This window comes from Rana temporaria, chromosome 3 (genome assembly GCF_905171775.1).
Source record: "Rana temporaria chromosome 3, aRanTem1.1, whole genome shotgun sequence".
Classification (NCBI taxonomy): domain Eukaryota; kingdom Metazoa; phylum Chordata; class Amphibia; order Anura; family Ranidae; genus Rana; species Rana temporaria.
Window position 1 is genome coordinate 137,780,565 of NC_053491.1, and position 18,016 is coordinate 137,798,580.

Sequence of the window (18,016 nt, forward strand, 5' to 3'; positions counted from 1 at the left end):
GAGAAGATCCGGAAAACAGATGTGTTGTTCATTTTACCGGATGGGCCCAAGAAGGGGCAGGCAGCTGCAAAATCCACCATCTCGAGATGGATTAAACAGTTAATCACTCAGGCCTACGGCTTGAAAGGGTTGCCTCCTCCGTTATCATTAAAGGCTCATTCTACTAGGGCCATGGGCGCCTCCTGGGCAGCACACCACCAGATCTCTATGGCTCAAGTTTGCAAGGCGGCAACCTGGTCTTCTGTCCACACGTTTACAAAATTCTACCAGTTGGACGTAAGAAGGAATACTGATACAGCCTTTGGGCAGGCAGTGCTGCAGGCTGCAGTTTGAGACCCTCGGATTCCGGGGGCTCCCTTTTGAGTTAAATTTAAAAATTATTTTTCTCAACTAAGTTGGATTTATTATGATTTGAGTATATCTCTAAATTAAATCCTTTTGTCTTGGGAAGATGTTCTCCCTCCCCTCATTGTAAGCATTGCTTTGGGACATCCCACATAGTAATGAATATGCCGCTCTGTGTCCCGTGATGTACGAGAAAGAAAAAGGGATTTTTAATACAGCTTACCTGTAAAATCCTTTTCTTGGAGTACATCACGGGACACAGAGCTTCCACCCCTCTTATGGGGACCATTTTTGGGAGGCATACTGCTTGCTACAAAACTGAGGTACTCCTCCTATGGGAGGGGGTTATATAGGGAGGGGCACTTCCTGTTTTGAGATTGCCAGTGTCCATCACCTGAAGGTACTCCATATAACCCACATAGTAATGAATATGCCGCTCTGTGTCCCGTGATGTACTCCAAGAAAAGGATTTTACAGGTAAGCTGTATTAAAAATCCCTTTTTTTTGTGCAGTGTGTTGTTATAAGGCACATTTGTCATGTGCTACATTAGGGCAACAAAGCTAAACCTAGGGATTTTTTTTGTTTCTTATATGTGGTAGCAAAGCTTCTATAGAAGATGAAATGAATAATGAATTTACATTAACAAAAAATGATATACAAATCGATTCGCCTGCACCCAGGATCATGGATAATAATGAGCAAAAGCTGCTAGCACAATTTGCTGGTGACAATCTCAGCACTTTCACATGATAAAACAGTTTTTCAAAGTCCAAATGGTGTTCAGAGTTGAAAAAAGCACCTCACCACAGCACACACACTATCACCCCAATCACTAATTTGAAAATAAACCTGTCATGAGTGAGGCCTTGAGGCTAATAACTTACTGACAATGCTACTGTAGCATGCCTGACTGCAATGCCAGTCTTCTTGCGACAGAGCTTTAGGTCAATGAGCCAGACAGATCAAGCATCAGATCGAGCATTTCTTTCACTTTTTTATGATCATCTTATTTGTTCCAGGTCAGAGACTTGGAAAGTAATAAACCCAATGGGTCATCATGAGACTGCCAAGCAACTGGTCACATCCAGAAGGAGATCAGAAATGGCAGCACTCCTATTTCTCACATGACCATTTTTTTAAGACGTGGGACGAATGCATGGAAAGTTTGCATAATAGAATTTTTTTTGCAGCCTTTTGCAATTAAAAATCTATTATTGGACCTGGACTACAAAAATTACAGTTGGGTGCTGATTTGTTGCTATGAGCTACAAGAAATGTTGTTTAAGGATTAGTCGGTCTTTATGGAAAATCCAATCGAATTCAGCTAGTTCAGTCCGTTTTTCCCTTTTGCTGACAGATAACACAGGCCAACACACATTATACCTGTTCCTGGGTATATTTGACCCTCTGATTCCACAAATGGCCCCAAATTTGTCCTTTTTTGCTCTAGGTTTCGAGATACAGCATAAATGCCATATACCACTCTTCACTCTGGTCGCCTGTCAAAAATCGGGATATAAATTGGGATTATTCAGGCAGCACTGTCATGAAGTAACCATAACCTCTACAGTGCTCGATCTGCCAAAATGAAACCATGAGTGGCAGTATACACACCCCTCCTATATGGTCATAACTATAATACAGTTAATAAACTTGCACTTCAGAATCCAATGTTTCCGATTGTAAAATTACAATCGTAAGTACAGTAAAACCCTGGTTTGAGAGCGTTTTGCAAGACAAGCAAAATGTTTTAATAAATATTGCCTTTATACAAGTGATGTCTTGATAAGAGTAGCGTTGTGTCACAACTGAGCATAAAAGAGAAGAGAGGAGCCTCTAAGTGTAGCAATATGGCTACATTTAATGAAGGTACAACATTTAGAAACTTATTGCTACACTTAGAGGTGCCTCCCTTCTCTTTTTATACCCTGTAAAAAAAAAATGCTTTGATATACAAGTGCTTTGGATTACAAGCATATTTCTGGAACGAATTAGGCTCGCAAACCAAGTTTTTACTGTATGCAAACACTCTCACTATATTTGCAAATTTTTTCACAAAAACACAAACTGAAGAACTTGATCAGCAAGATCTTTCAAAAACAATCAAAAAATGTTTTTATTTAGATTCTAAGATTCTTAGATATCTAAGAAACTAGAACTGAGTCTAGCCAATGCAAGTTTCTGAATTGCTGCCCAAAATAACCCCAAGCACGGGTCTTTAAAAAAGCATACCACATCAAGAAAAAAGTGTTTTTTTTTTGTGTTTTTTTTTTGTCTTGGTTTTGTTTTGTTTTTTTTTTGCATTTTAAGTAGTTTTTTTAAAAAGATAATTTTAGAAGATCAAACCAAGGATTGATTTAGTTATTTGTTTTCCATATATTCGTCCGTTTCCCTTTGAATCAAACAGTTGGCTTACAAAGAATTTTATAATGCCCCTAAAAAAAATTCAAACTAAGCATACCGTGTGTCTGTGGTATAAATGGGATCACGTTGTGGTGTCGCTATACAATTTTTTTTTTTTTTTTTAAGGCAAGCTGTAAGTGTAAAAGGAGAGGGAATACTTGTCTCTTAAATATAGAATGTAAGAGGGTAGGAATGGTGGCGCTGCCTAAGTGTATTGCTACACCTAGAAGTCCCGATGCGGGTCTACCTAGACCAAAAGTGGTAATGTAATGCTCCACTTAGTGCAGTATGGGCTGAACTGCCTAAGGTCTATATTGGTAGGGGTCCCACAGAGTCAGAGGACTAAGGGAGCATGAGCTCAATGGCCAACAGCTACACTTAGAGTGCTAGGGGAAGGGTGTGACTGGGTGTAAACCCAACAACTGTGCACTAAAAGTGTGTTGCTGATCAATGGGGTGTCTGAGCTAGTATACCTCTATGTTGTAAACACTAACACAGTATGCAGACATCAGTAAATAAAACACACACAGATTGCAATAGGTGCTAGTGAACAAAAGCAGATAGTGTGAACCCTATGATGGTCCAGCAAACATTATATGTGCAAATGAACACTGTAAATAGCTAAAAAAAAAGCCACAATCTAGCAGTAGCCAAAAACAATTGCATAAATAACACTTGCATAAATGTTGTATAATCAACCAACAACACCAGTCCACCCTGTGATCTGCACAGGACGATGCTGAATGGAAATATATACGGCTAGCTGGCAGCCTATGTGAGCCAGTAGTATACAGTGTCTATGAATTTCCGAGAGGAAAAAATGTGGAGATCTTGATGGAATAATTGGAGTCGAGTGAAGGGATCTGGGTGGTGGAAAAGGGGTGCTCCTATAACACACTCCGACGTGCTCCCCTCCAGGTTCCCCACTCACCAGACAGAGGTCCCCTCTTGGGGTAACAGGCACGTATTTAGACGTTCCTCTGCTCCAATTTTTCTCCTTCCTTCCAATGGATTTCAGGCTTCCAGTGTCTCCACTCCTTGGCTTTCTCGATTCCTCAAAGGGGACAAAACCAGGGGCTCCAATGGTATAATAACGTATGGCCAAAGGGTGTTGTCAAAAATTCAAAAGTATTTATTTAAAATAAACAATATGACAAAACCTGCAATAAGACTGGCTGCTGCAGCAGATGTACTTGAACCAAAGTCCACATGTAACTCTGATGCCAGAGTGTGCAGGGAAAGCACTAAAAGTATATACATATATGCAGGTCAAAAATATTAAAAATATATAAAAGAAAGAAAAACAAGAAAAGGGGGGGGGGGGCCGTTGTCTGCAATGTGGCAGCTCAAAGGGCTGCTAATAGCCGGCGTTGGGTACCGTCACCTAGCTATTAAGCACAACAGCGTGTGCTGTCTGAGTGTTTGGCTTGCGTTCCAGCCGAACCACCCGACGTTCACCCGGAAGTGACGTAGCACGTGACGCAGCCTGACGTACGTTTTCGAATTCTGATTCGTCCTCGGAGGCTTGTCAGTGTCACGTCAGCTCATCGAATTTATGGGAGTCGCCGGACCGCTATGATCCTCCCACCTCCAGCGGCTAAGCCAATAATGTTATCCTAAGGGACGTCATTAGTGTGGATGCAATGCTGGATTTAGCCTGAGGCTAATAGGTCTGCGGTGCGGCGTGTCCCATAAACGGAACTTGCTGGACATATCACAAACATAATATAATGACATAACTGTTGGTAACATACCATAGAGGTGAAATCATGCCTAACCCATATGATCATAAGTGGGGTTATGTTCGTGTTATAAGAGGTGGTAATGAGGGATCATAATAATAGTAGTGTAGAAGGGGGGGAAGGGGGTTCATCCAAAGGAGACTTCCAGGCACCTCTCTACTTGGTCCTAGAGTTATGAGTTACCATGATGTACAGAAATCTAAATCCAGAGTGTACAGGGAAATTCCCAAGTGAGTGTGGAAAGATTAATAAGTTGTGTATAAATATTGCCATGGGGCTAGCAAAATACATGTATATTCAGGGTATTGTTGAAATTAAGAGCCTACTGACACTGTTCGTAACTCAACAAGATTATAAAGACAAAATGCTAGAACTACAAGATATAATCAAGAAATATGATGGAGACATACAGGCAAAAAAACAGAAGAAATTCAAAAGGGACGTGATCGACTACAAGGAACTTAGAGTCTATAAATGGCAAGCCTCAATGGAAGACCCAAATGAAGACCTTGACAAGACTTTGATGGAAGCAAGTGGCACAGACCCAATATTCCCTAACCTGGAAGACTCCCCCACTCCAGGTACCAACTCTTTACAATCAATGAGCACACCTGGAAACAGGAATCGGGAGCCAGTAAATCAGGGATGGCACCAACAAAGATCCCGTAAAAAAGTCAGGTATCAACACAATAAGAGCCCAGGCAATAGAAGACGGACACCTAGTACCCACAATAGACACCCGTCACTATCTGATGAATACTCTGATGAGTACGAGGATAATCCAAGATACCCTCAGACAGATAATCGCCATAATGGGCAACAACAGAGGGGCAGAGGCACCCCTTCACACTTGAGAGGGAGAGATAGTAGGGATTTTCGCAGGGGAGGGCCCAGAAACAGACCCCCGGGCCGAGGACAAGAAAGACCAACGAACCACAACCCAGGCTGGAGGGGGAATGGCAACCGAGGGGCTACCCGTGGAAATGCCCGGAGAGAGGAGGACCACCGAGAACCCTGGATAGGAGAACAACGAACAGATCGACGGGATCCAACATGGGACAACAGACAGATGGGACAACCAGGAGGTCTCCCTCAGAGATACCCACTAAGAGAAAGCGGCCCAGAGGATGCAGGGGAGGGAAGAAGCAAAAGGCCAAGACACCACTAGGAAAGGGGATCTTTAACCTCAGTGGGGTAGCCCTGACAACAGAGGAGATCAAAATCTTGGACCTTGGGCTTAAATATGCCCCTGACAAGCCTCTGGATCAATTCGAGGTATATATTGATTTTCAGAAATTTTTAAGGAAAATCAATTTAAAGAAATACTTTGCCAATAATATAGAGGAGAATGTGGAAAAAGATTCGTGGTACAAACAAACAGGACTTAAAAACAATTCCACATTCAACCCCACCAATCCAGGGAACCAATGCGTGATTGCATTAAAAAAAATGGTGGAAAATGACCTTAGAAAATTGGAGAGGAAGATTAATAGGAAGAGCAAAAGCACATGGAAAACTATCAAAGAAATTGGCAATAAACATGAAGTGGTTATTCGTCCGGCGGACAAGGAAGGGGGTCTGGTTATCCTTAGCCTTGAGGACTATGAGGAGGAAATGAAGAATCTCCTATCAGTACCCAATACCTATCTGAAATTGAATGGCAACCCCAAACACAAATACCAAAGGAAGCTCGCAAATTTGGTCAAAAAAGGGAAAGACAAAGGAATACTTAGTGCAAAAGAGGCCGAATACCTTATCTCCAACTCCACGAAAACGCCAGTGATATACTACACCCCAAAAGTCCATAAAAATATGATAAAACCTCCTGGAAGACCAATTATTAGCGGCATCAACTCGATTTTTTCGAGATTAGGAGAGTACCTTGACACTTTTCTGCAGCCACTGGTCAAACAAGGTAAATCATACCTTAGAGACAGCCTCCAATTGATACAGGAACTGAGAGAGGTGGAGGGAGCAGAGGACCTCATATTAGTCACCATAGACGTCAGTTCTCTGTATACAAGCATTAAACAGGAGGATGGTATCATGGGGGTATCTATAGCCCTGCATGAGAAGACCACATACAGGCAAGAGCAGATACAGTTCATATTGGATGGACTTAAAATGGCGATGGAGTGCAACCATTTTTGGTATGACAATGAGTACTACGTACAGACAAAGGGGGTAGCAATGGGGGCACGTTATGCCCCCAGTGTTGCCAACCTTTTGATGAATGTATGGGAGGAAGAATATATCTATAATGGTAACCATCAGGAGATTAAGATGTATCGTCGTTACATCGACGACCTCCTCATCCTCTGGGATGGAACAGTAGAGGCCTTACAGGAATTCTTAGGGGACCTTGACAATAACCGGTTTAATCTTGACTTTACTGGAAAGTTTAATACACAGAAGATTGAATACTTGGACCTAGAAATTTATAAGAATGGTACAGAATTACATACCAGGACATTCTTCAAGGAGTCCGATAGGAATGGATATATTCCTATGAACAGCTGCCACCATCCGAAATGGAAGGCCAATATTCCGAAAGGACAACTGCTTAGGCTTAGAAGGAATTGCAACTCGGATGATGACTATAACAGGCAAGCCCAGACTATTGTGAGTAGATTCAAAGAAAAGGGATATACAACCGAAAGCCTGGAAATATTACAAACTCAAATTTTTCAAAGAGATCGCAAAGACCTTCTCAAGCAGAAAACACCAGTAAGCCAAGGCCGGAATCAATGTTCTTTCATTACAGGGTACAATTCCCAATATTAGAAATTCGAACACATTCTTAAAAAGTATTGGCCTATACTGAAGGAGGACTGCACACTATCAAAAATCCTTCCCAACAGACCATCATTCATTTATAGAAAACAAAAAATGCAGCGCTGAAAAATAAAGAATAAACAATAATGTCTATATAAAGCACATATGTGTGTAAACAAGTGTCCATAAATTGGTGCAAATAGTCTTTAAGTTGAAAATGTCGATCAGTGTGTTGAAAGCACTGTAGACATATGTTTCAATCTCAATGAATGTGGAAATAAGAGTCCATAAAAATGAACGTGAAAATAAAAGTGAGATGGTCAATTGAATGACAGTGACACGACACCCACGGTGATTCAGAATGAATTGGAATATTAGTGATAACGCCCGCCACCATTGGAGGCTTACCGGATGCGATGGACCCTAATGAGCTTATGCCCAAAGGATCAATAAAGCTTGTAAATAGGTTGAATGTGAGGATAAACCGAACCACACCAAAACGTACGACCAGCAGACAACGAAGAGAAAAACCGAATTTAGATCTAGAAATGACCAAAAAGTATATAAGATCCGAAACCTCATCACATGTAACACCACCCATGTTACATATGCCATCGAATGCCCTTGCCATCTACAATATATAGGGAGAACCACCAGAGAGCTGCGCATCAGGATAAGAGAACACATTAACCTGATTAGGAAAGGGTCCTCTAAACACCATCTATACAGGCACTTTGAACAATTCCATCAAAAGGACCCCTCAGGCCTTATATTTTATGGTATAGATAGCATTAAAGACAACTGGAGGGGAGGGAACAAAGAAATAGCCGTTTCACAAAATGAAACGAGCTGGATCTACCGATTGGGATCGTTGGTGCCACATGGGCTTAATGTGGATAAAGATCTAAATTGTTTTCTAGCCAACCCATAACCCTTAGCTGTCTTCTGGGGCACCTATTTATACACTCGCCATATTTAACTATTATGTGTGATAGCTGTTCCCTTACCTTCCATAACAAGCAGCTGCCTTCTGGGACTATCGTACAGATACTAGCTGTCTTCTGGGACATTTATTCATGACATTATAAATTTCCCCCTTTTTTTCATGATCCACAATGTTTTCACTCTTCCTTTATAGTTAATATTGTTTGCATATGTAGCATACACATTATGCTCACGTTTGTAGTGGCCACATTTTCCCACACCCACTGGAATGCCTTTTCCCCTCTCTGGGGTATCAGGCTAAGTAGAGACTTATCACGTAGGGCTCTATATGCCCTATTATCACTTCTTAGGTCTGTGCACATATAGAGTATGGCTGTCATGTATTCTACAAGTCAGCAATTACCATACCTATTTTAGAGTTGGTCACATGGAGGTAACACTTAGCCCCATTTGGCCACACCTATTAAGTATATGCATATTTAGCTTTCTCGCTCTATACCTGTGGTATTCACCACTAGGACTTTTCACATATTTTATTTATGGTCACACCAACTTTACAATCTCCTTCTCACATTTGATATGAGTACACCAGTCACTTTGATACCAGTGACGATAACCCTGAATATACATGTATTTTGCTAGCCCCATGGCAATATTTATACACAACTTATTAATCTTTCCACACTCACTTGGGAATTTCCCTGTACACTCTGGATTTAGATTTCTGTACATCATGGTAACTCATAACTCTAGGACCAAGTAGAGAGGTGCCTGGAAGTCTCCTTTGGATGAACCCCCTTTCCCCCCCTTCTACACTACTATTATTATGATCCCTCATTACCACCTCTTATAACACGAACATAACCCCACTTATGATCATATGGGTTAGGCATGATTTCACCTCTATGGTATGTTACCAACAGTTATGTCATTATATTATGTTTGTGATATGTCCAGCAAGTTCCGTTTATGGGACAAGCCGCACCGCAGACCTATTAGCCTCAGGCTAAATCCAGCATTGCATCCACACTAATGACGTCCCTTAGGATAACATTATTGGCTTAGCCGCTGGAGGTGGGAGGATCATAGCGGTCCGGCGACTCCCATAAATTCGATGAGCTGACGTGACACTGACAAGCCTCCGAGGACGAATCAGAATTTGAAACGTACGTCAGGCTGCGTCACGTGCTACGTCACTTCCGGGTGAACGTCGGGTGGTTCGGCTGGAACGCAAGCCAAACACTCAGACAGCACACGCTGTCGTGCTTAATAGCTAGGTGACGGTACCCAACGCCGGCTATTAGCAGCCCTTTGAGCTGCCACATTGCAGACAACGGCCCCCCCCCTTTTCTTGTTGTTCTTTCTTTTATATATTTTTAATATTTTTTACCTGCATATATGTATATACTTTTAGTGCTTTCCCTGCACACTCTGGCATCAGAGTTACATGTGGACTTTGGTTCAAGTACATCTGCTGCAGCAGCCAGTCTTATTGCAGGTTTTGTCATATTGTTTATTTTGAATAAATACTTTTGAATTTTTGACAACACCCTTTGGCCATACGTTATTATACCATTGGAGCCCCTGGTTTTGTCCCCTTTGAGGAATCGAGACAGCCAAGGAGTGGAGACACTGGAAGCCTGAAATCCATTGGAAGGAAGGAGAAAAATTGGAGCAGAGGAACGTCTAAATACGTGCCTGTTACCCCAAGAGGGGACCTCTGTCTGGTGAGTGGGGAACCTGGAGGGGAGCACCGGGAGCACGTCGGAGTGTGTTATAGGAGCACCCCTTTTCCACCACCCAGATCCCTTCACTGGACTCCAATTATTCCATCAAGATCTCCACATTTTTTCCTCTCGGAAATTCATAGACACTGAATACTACTGGCTCACATAGGCTGCCAGCTAGCCGTATATATTTCCATTCAGCATCGTCCTGTGCAGATCACAGGGTGGACTGGTGTTGTTGGTTGATTATACAACATTTATGCAAGTGTTATTTATGCAATTGTTTTTGGCTACTGCTAGATTGTGGCTTTTTTAGCCATTTACAGTGTTCATTTGCACATATAATGTTTGCTGGACCATTATAGGGTTCACACTATCTGCTTTTGTTCACTAGCACCTATTGCAATCTGTGTGTGTTTTATTTACTGATGTCTGCATACTGTGTTGGTGTTTACAGCGTAGAGGTATACTAGCTCAGACACCCCATTGATCAGCAACACACTTTTAGTGCACAGTTGTTGGGTTTACACCCAATCACACCCTTCCCCTAGCACTCTAAGTGTAGCTGTTGGCCATTGAGCTCATGCTCCCTTAGTCCTCTGACTCTGTGGGACCCCTACCAATATAGACCTTAGGCAGTTCAGCCCATACTGCACTAAGTGGAGCATTAGATTACCACTTTTGGTCTAGGTAGACCCGCATCGGGACTTCTAGGTGTAGCAATACACTTAGGCAGCGCCACCATTCCTACCCTCTTACATTCTATATTTATTCTGCCCTCTAGGGGACAGTTTTTTAGGAAGGCAGCAGCCTCTTAACCTCAGATATCCCAGCGCAGGTTTCTTTACATACTTGTCTCTTAAGCCTCGTACACATGGGCAAGATGTCTGGACGTTTGCCGGTACAAAAAATACCGGTCGACATTCTGCCCGTATGTATGTCAGTCTGTCGAACTGTCTCTATCAAAACACAACAGCTCAGCATCAATGGGGAGAGCTGGGGAGACATGCGTAGTACAGCAGCTCTCGACCAGAGCTGTTAACAGTTTGTTTTCGTGCAGAAAACAAACTGTTCTGTGTACCCGTTTTAAATTGAAGTCCGCTGGGGAAACTTGCACCTCCATCACTTATGGGATGGTTTAGGCAGATCCCCAAAACACGTTTATCTAATTTAATCGTAGTTTTGCCCCCTGCCGTAGGAACCTTTCCTCTATAGAAAAAGTTCAACAGGGCTTCATAAGAGGTGGCAACCGTTGCTTCCACCATCACTGCTGCACTATTCAATTGTGGAAACATCTGCCAATGAATATACACCAGTTGGGATGCAAAATATTAGAGACAAAGATCTGTCAACCAACAGCTGTAAGACCTCCAATGAAACCCTAGTCGCCTTGGGGCCCCACAGAAAGGGGATATATATATATAATTTTTTTTTTTTTTATAAATTTGCAAAGATCTCAAACTTCTTTCACGTTGTCATTGTGGGGTATTGTTTGCAATTTTTTTTTTAGGAAAATAATGAATTTAATCTATTGTGGAAGAAGTGAAGTGCTGTAAATATTTTCCGGTACACTGTAGCTTGAGTTAAGGGTACTTTCACACTGAGGCACTTTGTGCGCTGGCGGTAAAGCACCGCCATTTTCGAGCGCTAGCGGGGATATTTTAACCCCCGCTAGCAGCAGAAAAAGGGTTAAACCCGCCCGCAAAAACGCTGCTTTGCAGCGTTTTGTGGACGGTTTGGAGGCGCTACCCCATTTATTTCAATGGACAGGGGCACTATAGGAGATGTGGTTGGCAGGACTTTTTTTAGCGTCCCGCCAGCACAACGCTCCAGTGTGAAAGCCCTCAGGCTTTCACACTGGACAGAAAGGAGCGGCTTTTTCAGGGCGCATTGCAGGCACTATTTTTAGCGCAATAGCGCCTGCAAAGCGCCTCAGTGTGAAAGCAGCCTTAAACATATTTTGCTAAAGCAAAAGGTCACTTTACACAAAGCCCAAACTCGCAGTGTGTTTCACTCAACATGTTCCCTCCCACAGAGCACTTTTTTTTTTTTTCTATACAACATCTTTTTATTGTAAAATAGCAGTTCATCTTTTTTGTTCAGTACATTTTACTTTTTTACTGAAGTAAATGCAACTAGTTTAATCATTGCTTTCAACAGTACTGATAGATTCTGTGAATGCCAGTTTAAAGATGCGGTATATAGTGATCGGTTTAATTATAAGGAACAGCTTTTGGTTGATTATCAAAAACTTCTTTCTCTTTTCTTTTCTTCCTCCTCCCCCCTTTTTTATTTTATTTTTTATTTATTTCTTTCCTCTTTCAGCTTGGTCAATTTAGGTTATGACCCCCCTGAAGAAAGAGGAAGGGGCAGAGTAACTGCTTCAAATTTACAAGTTTTTACAAATCCGACAGGTAAGAAAAAAATCTGCACAAACCAATATAGAAAATATGCTTAAAATGGCGCATAATAATGCCAAAAAGTTAGACAATATGGACTAGTTCATCCAGACTGATAATTACACTTGCGGTAATGAAAGTGAATATTTATGTTTATGTAGTGAGTAGACGGCCTAAAAGATTTTACCTTCATAATTTCTACCCTTGATCGGTCATTTGTTCTAAAACAAACCATATATTTTAACCACTTACTGATCGCTAAACGTACAAAAATGTCCTGGCTGCAAGTGGTTATAATGATGAGCTTGGTATTTTTTTTTTTTTTTTTTACAGCCAGCAATTGGCTGTTCAGGAAACGTAATCTGGGTGGCTCTACAGCCACCTGATCACTTTTACTGTAGTGAGAAGTGTCTGTTCCTCCATAAAGCTAGATACAGAGGCAGTTGAGGAACATCCTTTTTCCTCTGTAATCCCTGATGTTTCCAAAAGGAGAACTCGCCATCTGCCGAAACTATCACATTGGGAGCTTGTTGGCCCTCTTGTGAAAGCAGTAGAGGTCAATGAAGAAGACATTCATTTTTATTTTTTATTTTTTTTATTAAATATAAAAAAAATCAAAAGCGCTTCTGTCATCTCCGCATTTAGGGCGCACACATGTAGGTAAACAGCGATTGCACTACACATATGAAGTATCGGCATGAATGTTGGAGTGAGGGCAATAATACTGGTTTCATAAAAATGGTTTGTCGCCTTTTTTATATCGTGCACAGTTTTGTGTCTTGACATGTTTGGTATCCGTTTACTCAACACAACACCTTTTTTATAGTTCACCAAAAAAAAATTATTTGCCTTTTGTGTGCCCTAAAATTCAACAATCATCGTTATTCTCCACAGCCTCTGCTTTCAGAAAATATATAATGTTTGGGGGTTTTAAGTAATTTTCTTGCAAACATTGCTGATTTTAACGTGTGAAAAATTAAAACATTTCTGCAAACAGCAAGAGGGCAAGTCCCTTTTGCACTAGCTCACTTACTATTTTATTTTAGGGACAAATACCGTATTTTGCGCTCCATAAGGTGTGCCTGACTATAAGACACACCTAGGTTTTGGAGGAGTGTAGCATGGCCCCCTTGGGTACTGCTGAGAATTACCTGCTCATCCATGACCAAGTGAACCTTTCAACCCACCTGACACACTGGGTTCAGACATCCTGTTAACACTAAAAAGCAAGAATCAAACAACTTGGTAGTATAAGGCTCTGAAATATTTTACTTGAACCCAAATTGGAAAAAAGTTATTTTACAAAAGGAATCCAATGAGCTGGGATAACTGCACCAACTCTGCAAACAGATTCCTCCCAGTGACACAACAATGGTTAAACGATGGATAATCTTATATACACACGTGTACACTAGTGGTGCAATGGATCACTGTTGATCCATGATCCGAACGGGTCACCCCCTTCGGATCGGCACACTATGTGATTTGCGGATTGCCGCCATGGCATTAGGAAAGGCCATGGCTTCGGCCTAGCTCCGGAGCAGCGGCCATCTTGGTACACCCGGCGGCGGCGGCCCTCCTTTCTGTTTACACCCACAGAGGAGGAAAAGCCCGCACTCGTGGGGCACACACACCGCTGTCTGAGGTCTGTAAGGGAGACTGGGAGTCATACTGATGAGGAGTTACTGTCTGTACTGAGAGGGGGGTGTGTCTGTACTGGGGGGGTGTACTGCTGGGGAGGGTCTGCACTGAGGTGGGGGTGTCTGCACCGATGGAGGGGGGACTATAGTTGGTGGGGGGGGTGACACCGTTTTTTCTTTTTTTTGCACCGGGTGACACCACTGTAGTGAGGGGGGGGGGGGAGATGTGGATATTACAGTGGGGGGGAGGGATTTTTTTTTGCTGATCCGATCCGTGACTCTGATCCGAGGAACGATCCGAACCGTGAGTTTTTTTGACCCGTTGCACCCCTAGTGTACACTATATTCAGATCCAAAGTAACCTCCTAGTGGATATTTCAGATAACTCCATATGTGGCCACACTGCAATAGATGTAATCTAGACAGCCTATGCTATTGTAATGAGAGAGAGCTAATCTCCCACTGGTGTTTTTTTTATCTATATCTATATCTCTCTTCCTATGAGTAATGGCAATAGAAGTCCATGTTGCAGATCTTTTATTCTTCACTAGCTAGCTGGAGTTTATTAACTGTAATCCATTTGGTTGTAGATGAAACAATAGGTTCTGGGTGGTGAAGGCCTAATGCATCTGAGCACAGTGTTCTCGCAATGCAGTAAAGTGTTTTTGGGTAGAGATGTGTGTGCAGTATTCTGTACTGGTGGTAGTGAATAGATTGTGCAGCTTGCTCTCTCACCAAAGACCCAAATCAATCCGAGGTCTTTTAGACAGAAACACAGGTGGCAACACTCCGGCAACGGATCCTCTGTCTAGGCCTTCTGCGGGAAACAGGATTAGACATCTTGGTGGGAGTAGCATTCTGCGTGGTAGGTTGCGATATCTCCCTCTCTTTCTTTCTTTCTTTCTTTCTTTCTTTCTTTCTTTCTCTCTGCCTAAGTGTTATGGAATATAATGGTGCAAGATATTATATATAAATAAATTAGGGCTGTTACTGCTTAAAATTTTTGTGTTCTATTTTAATTATAACTGTAATGTCTTCATCTCCCCCCACTGTAATATCCAAATCTCCCCAAGCCCCACTGTAATATCCACATCTCCCCTGTCAGCGCGCTGCTCTGTGGAGCTCACCTAGGCCGCCTCCGGGTGTACCAAGATGGCCACCGCTCCGAACTAGGCTGAAGCGGCGGTCTTTCCTATGGGCTCAATCCGCAGATCGCGTGGTGTGCCGATCAAAAGAATTTTGCTCAATCAAAAAAATTGACTATTAATCGAGCAATTAATCGTTAATTTCCGCAGCCCTAATACATATATACAGGGAGTGCAGAATTATTAGGCAAATGAGTATTTTGACCACATCATCCTCTTTATGCATGTTGTCTTACTCCAAGCTGTATAGGCTCGAAAGCCTACTACCAATTAAGTATATTAGGTGATGTGCATCTCTGTAATGAGAAGGTGTGTGGTCTAATGACATCAACACCCTATATCAGGTGTGCATAATTATTAGTCAACTTCCTTTCCTTTGGCAAAATGGGTCAAAAGAAGGACTTGACAGGCTCAGAAAAGTCAAAAATAGTGAGATATCTTGCAGAGGGATGCAGCACTCTTAAAATTACAAAGCTTCTGAAGCGTGATCATCGAACAATCAAGCGTTTCATTCAAAATAGTCAACAGGGTCGCAAGAAGCGTGTGGAAAAACCAAGGCGCAAAATAACTGCCCATGAACTGAGAAAAGTCAAGCGTGCAGCTGCCAAGATGCCACTTGCCACCAGTTTGGCCATATTTCAGAGCTGCAACATCACTGGAGTGCCCAAAAGCACAAGGTGTGCAATACTCAGAGACATGGCCAAGGTAAGAAAGGCTGAAAGACGACCACCACTGAACAAGACACACAAGCTGAAACGTCAAGACTGGGCCAAGAAATATCTCAAGACTGATTTTTCTAAGGTTTTATGGACTGATGAAATGAGAGTGAGTCTTGATGGGCCAGATGGATGGGCCTGTGGCTGGATTGGTAAAGGGCAGAGAGCTCCAGTCCGACTCAGACGCCAGCAAGGTGGAGGTGGAGTACTGGTTTGGGCTGGTATCATCAAAGATGAGCTTGTGGGGCCTTTTCGGGTTGAGGATGGAGTCAAGCTCAACTCCCAGTCCTACTGCCAGTTTCTGGAAGACACCTTCTTCAAGCAGTGGTACAGGAAGAAGTCTACATCCTTCAAGAAAAACATGATTTTCATGCAGGACAATGCTTCATCACACGCGTCCAAGTACTCCACAGCGTGGCTGGCAAGAAAGGGTATAAAAGATGAAAAACTAATGACATGGCCTCCTTGTTCACCTGATCTGAACCCCATTGAGAACCTGTGGTCCATCATCAAATGTGAGATTTACAAGGAGGGAAAACAGTACACCTCTCTGAACAGTGTCTGGGAGGCTGCGGTTGCTGCTGCACGCAATGTTGATGGTGAACAGATCAAAACACTGACAGAATCCATGGATGGCAGGCTTTTGAGTGTCCTTGCAAAGAAAGGTGGCTATATTGGTCACTGATTTGTTTTTGTTTTGTTTTTGAATGTCATAAATGTATATTTGTGAATGTTGAGATGTTATATTGGTTTCACTGGTAAAAATAAATAATTGAAATGGGTATATATTTTTTTGTTGTTAAGTTGCCTAATAATTATGCACAGTAATAGTCACCTGCACACACAGATATCCCCCTAAAATAGCTAAAACGAAAAACAAACTAAAAACTACTTCCAAAAATATTCAGCTTTGATATTAATGAGTTTTTTGGGTTCATTGAGAACATGGTTGTTGTTCAATAATAAAATGAATCCTCAAAAATACAACTTGCCTAATAATTCTGCACTCCCTGTATAATATATAAAATGGTTTGTCCCTCTGAAAGGAATTCTTCAGATGTAAATTGAATAAGACTACAAGGCAGTAGTGTTGAACAGGAGTCATGCTGTGGGCACCTGCCCCCCCCTCTATTTATGGCCACAGTTGCCACATTTTTATTCTGGTGCTACTTTTTATGAGTCTGTACAATATTTGTGTTTTTAGTTAAGTTGTCCCCCTTTTCATATGGTTTATCTGTTGATCTACTTCCATGATGTTTGTTTCCTTTTTAAATTTTGTAAAGTAGAAATGTAAAGGCAATAGCCATTTGTGATACGCTACATAACCTTCTTCTCTTTTTTTTTTTTTTTCTCTTCTATTAGGTGGTTTGTGTCTGTTTTACTATCAACCTCCAAAAGAAACACAAGACATCACTTACACAGTAGCATTTTTACATAAAGGTGATAAAAAAAGTTCAGGGTTCAGTGTTGTAAAACTTTGTGCTTGCAATGTCTAACACTTCAGTACCAGATTTTCATTGTCTAATAATGATTTGTTTTTTTGTATTTACTGTATGCTGCTTGAATATTATTATTTTTTTGTTATTTATTGCATCAGATGGGATTATTGCCTAATGTTCCGGTCACAGTCCCACAAACACAAGACAAAACACATTCAGCATGCCTTCTAAGAATTCATGTCGTGTTTTTTTTTTTTTAGTGTGTGAATGATAACTAGAGCATTTAGAGGAAACCCACATACCACAGCGAGATCCTACAAAAACGATGCATAATATACACAGCCCTCTTCAGCAGCTTGTGAAATTTTAATAAGACAATCAAAATGGAGCTTATTTATTAACAGGCTTGGATAAAAAGGTCATGGTTAAAGTAGTCTATTTGTTTGATTAATAAGAAATCCAAGTGTCCATCTTTTAGACAATTCTTCGTACAATTAATCAAAGTTTTTTTTTTTTTTTTTTTTTTTTTTTTAAAAAAAAAAAAGGCTCGCTGATAAGTGGGTAGCACCAGTGCTCCTGTACAGGGCCCAGGCTATATACAGTGTGTGTGTGTGTGTGTGTGTGTGTGTGTGTGTGTGTGTGTGTGTGTGTGTGATTTTTTATATATTATTCTACACACAGCTTTATGGCAGTTCACTATAGAATCATCTTCTCCTCTCCCTCCCACTTGGTTCCAGTA

At 41.6% G+C, this 18,016-nt stretch overlaps 1 protein-coding gene across 1 annotated transcript in view; it reads left to right on the plus strand.

Moving 5' to 3' along the window:
* Positions 1–18,016, plus strand: part of LOC120931745 (gamma-secretase activating protein) — a 132,909-nt gene that overhangs the window by 57,251 nt on the left and 57,642 nt on the right. Inside the window, exons 12-13 of the mRNA XM_040343473.1 lie at positions 12,264–12,352; positions 17,201–17,278. Coding sequence (XP_040199407.1) covers positions 12,264–12,352; positions 17,201–17,278 — 167 coding nt within the window. The remainder of the gene's footprint in view (positions 1–12,263; positions 12,353–17,200; positions 17,279–18,016) is intronic.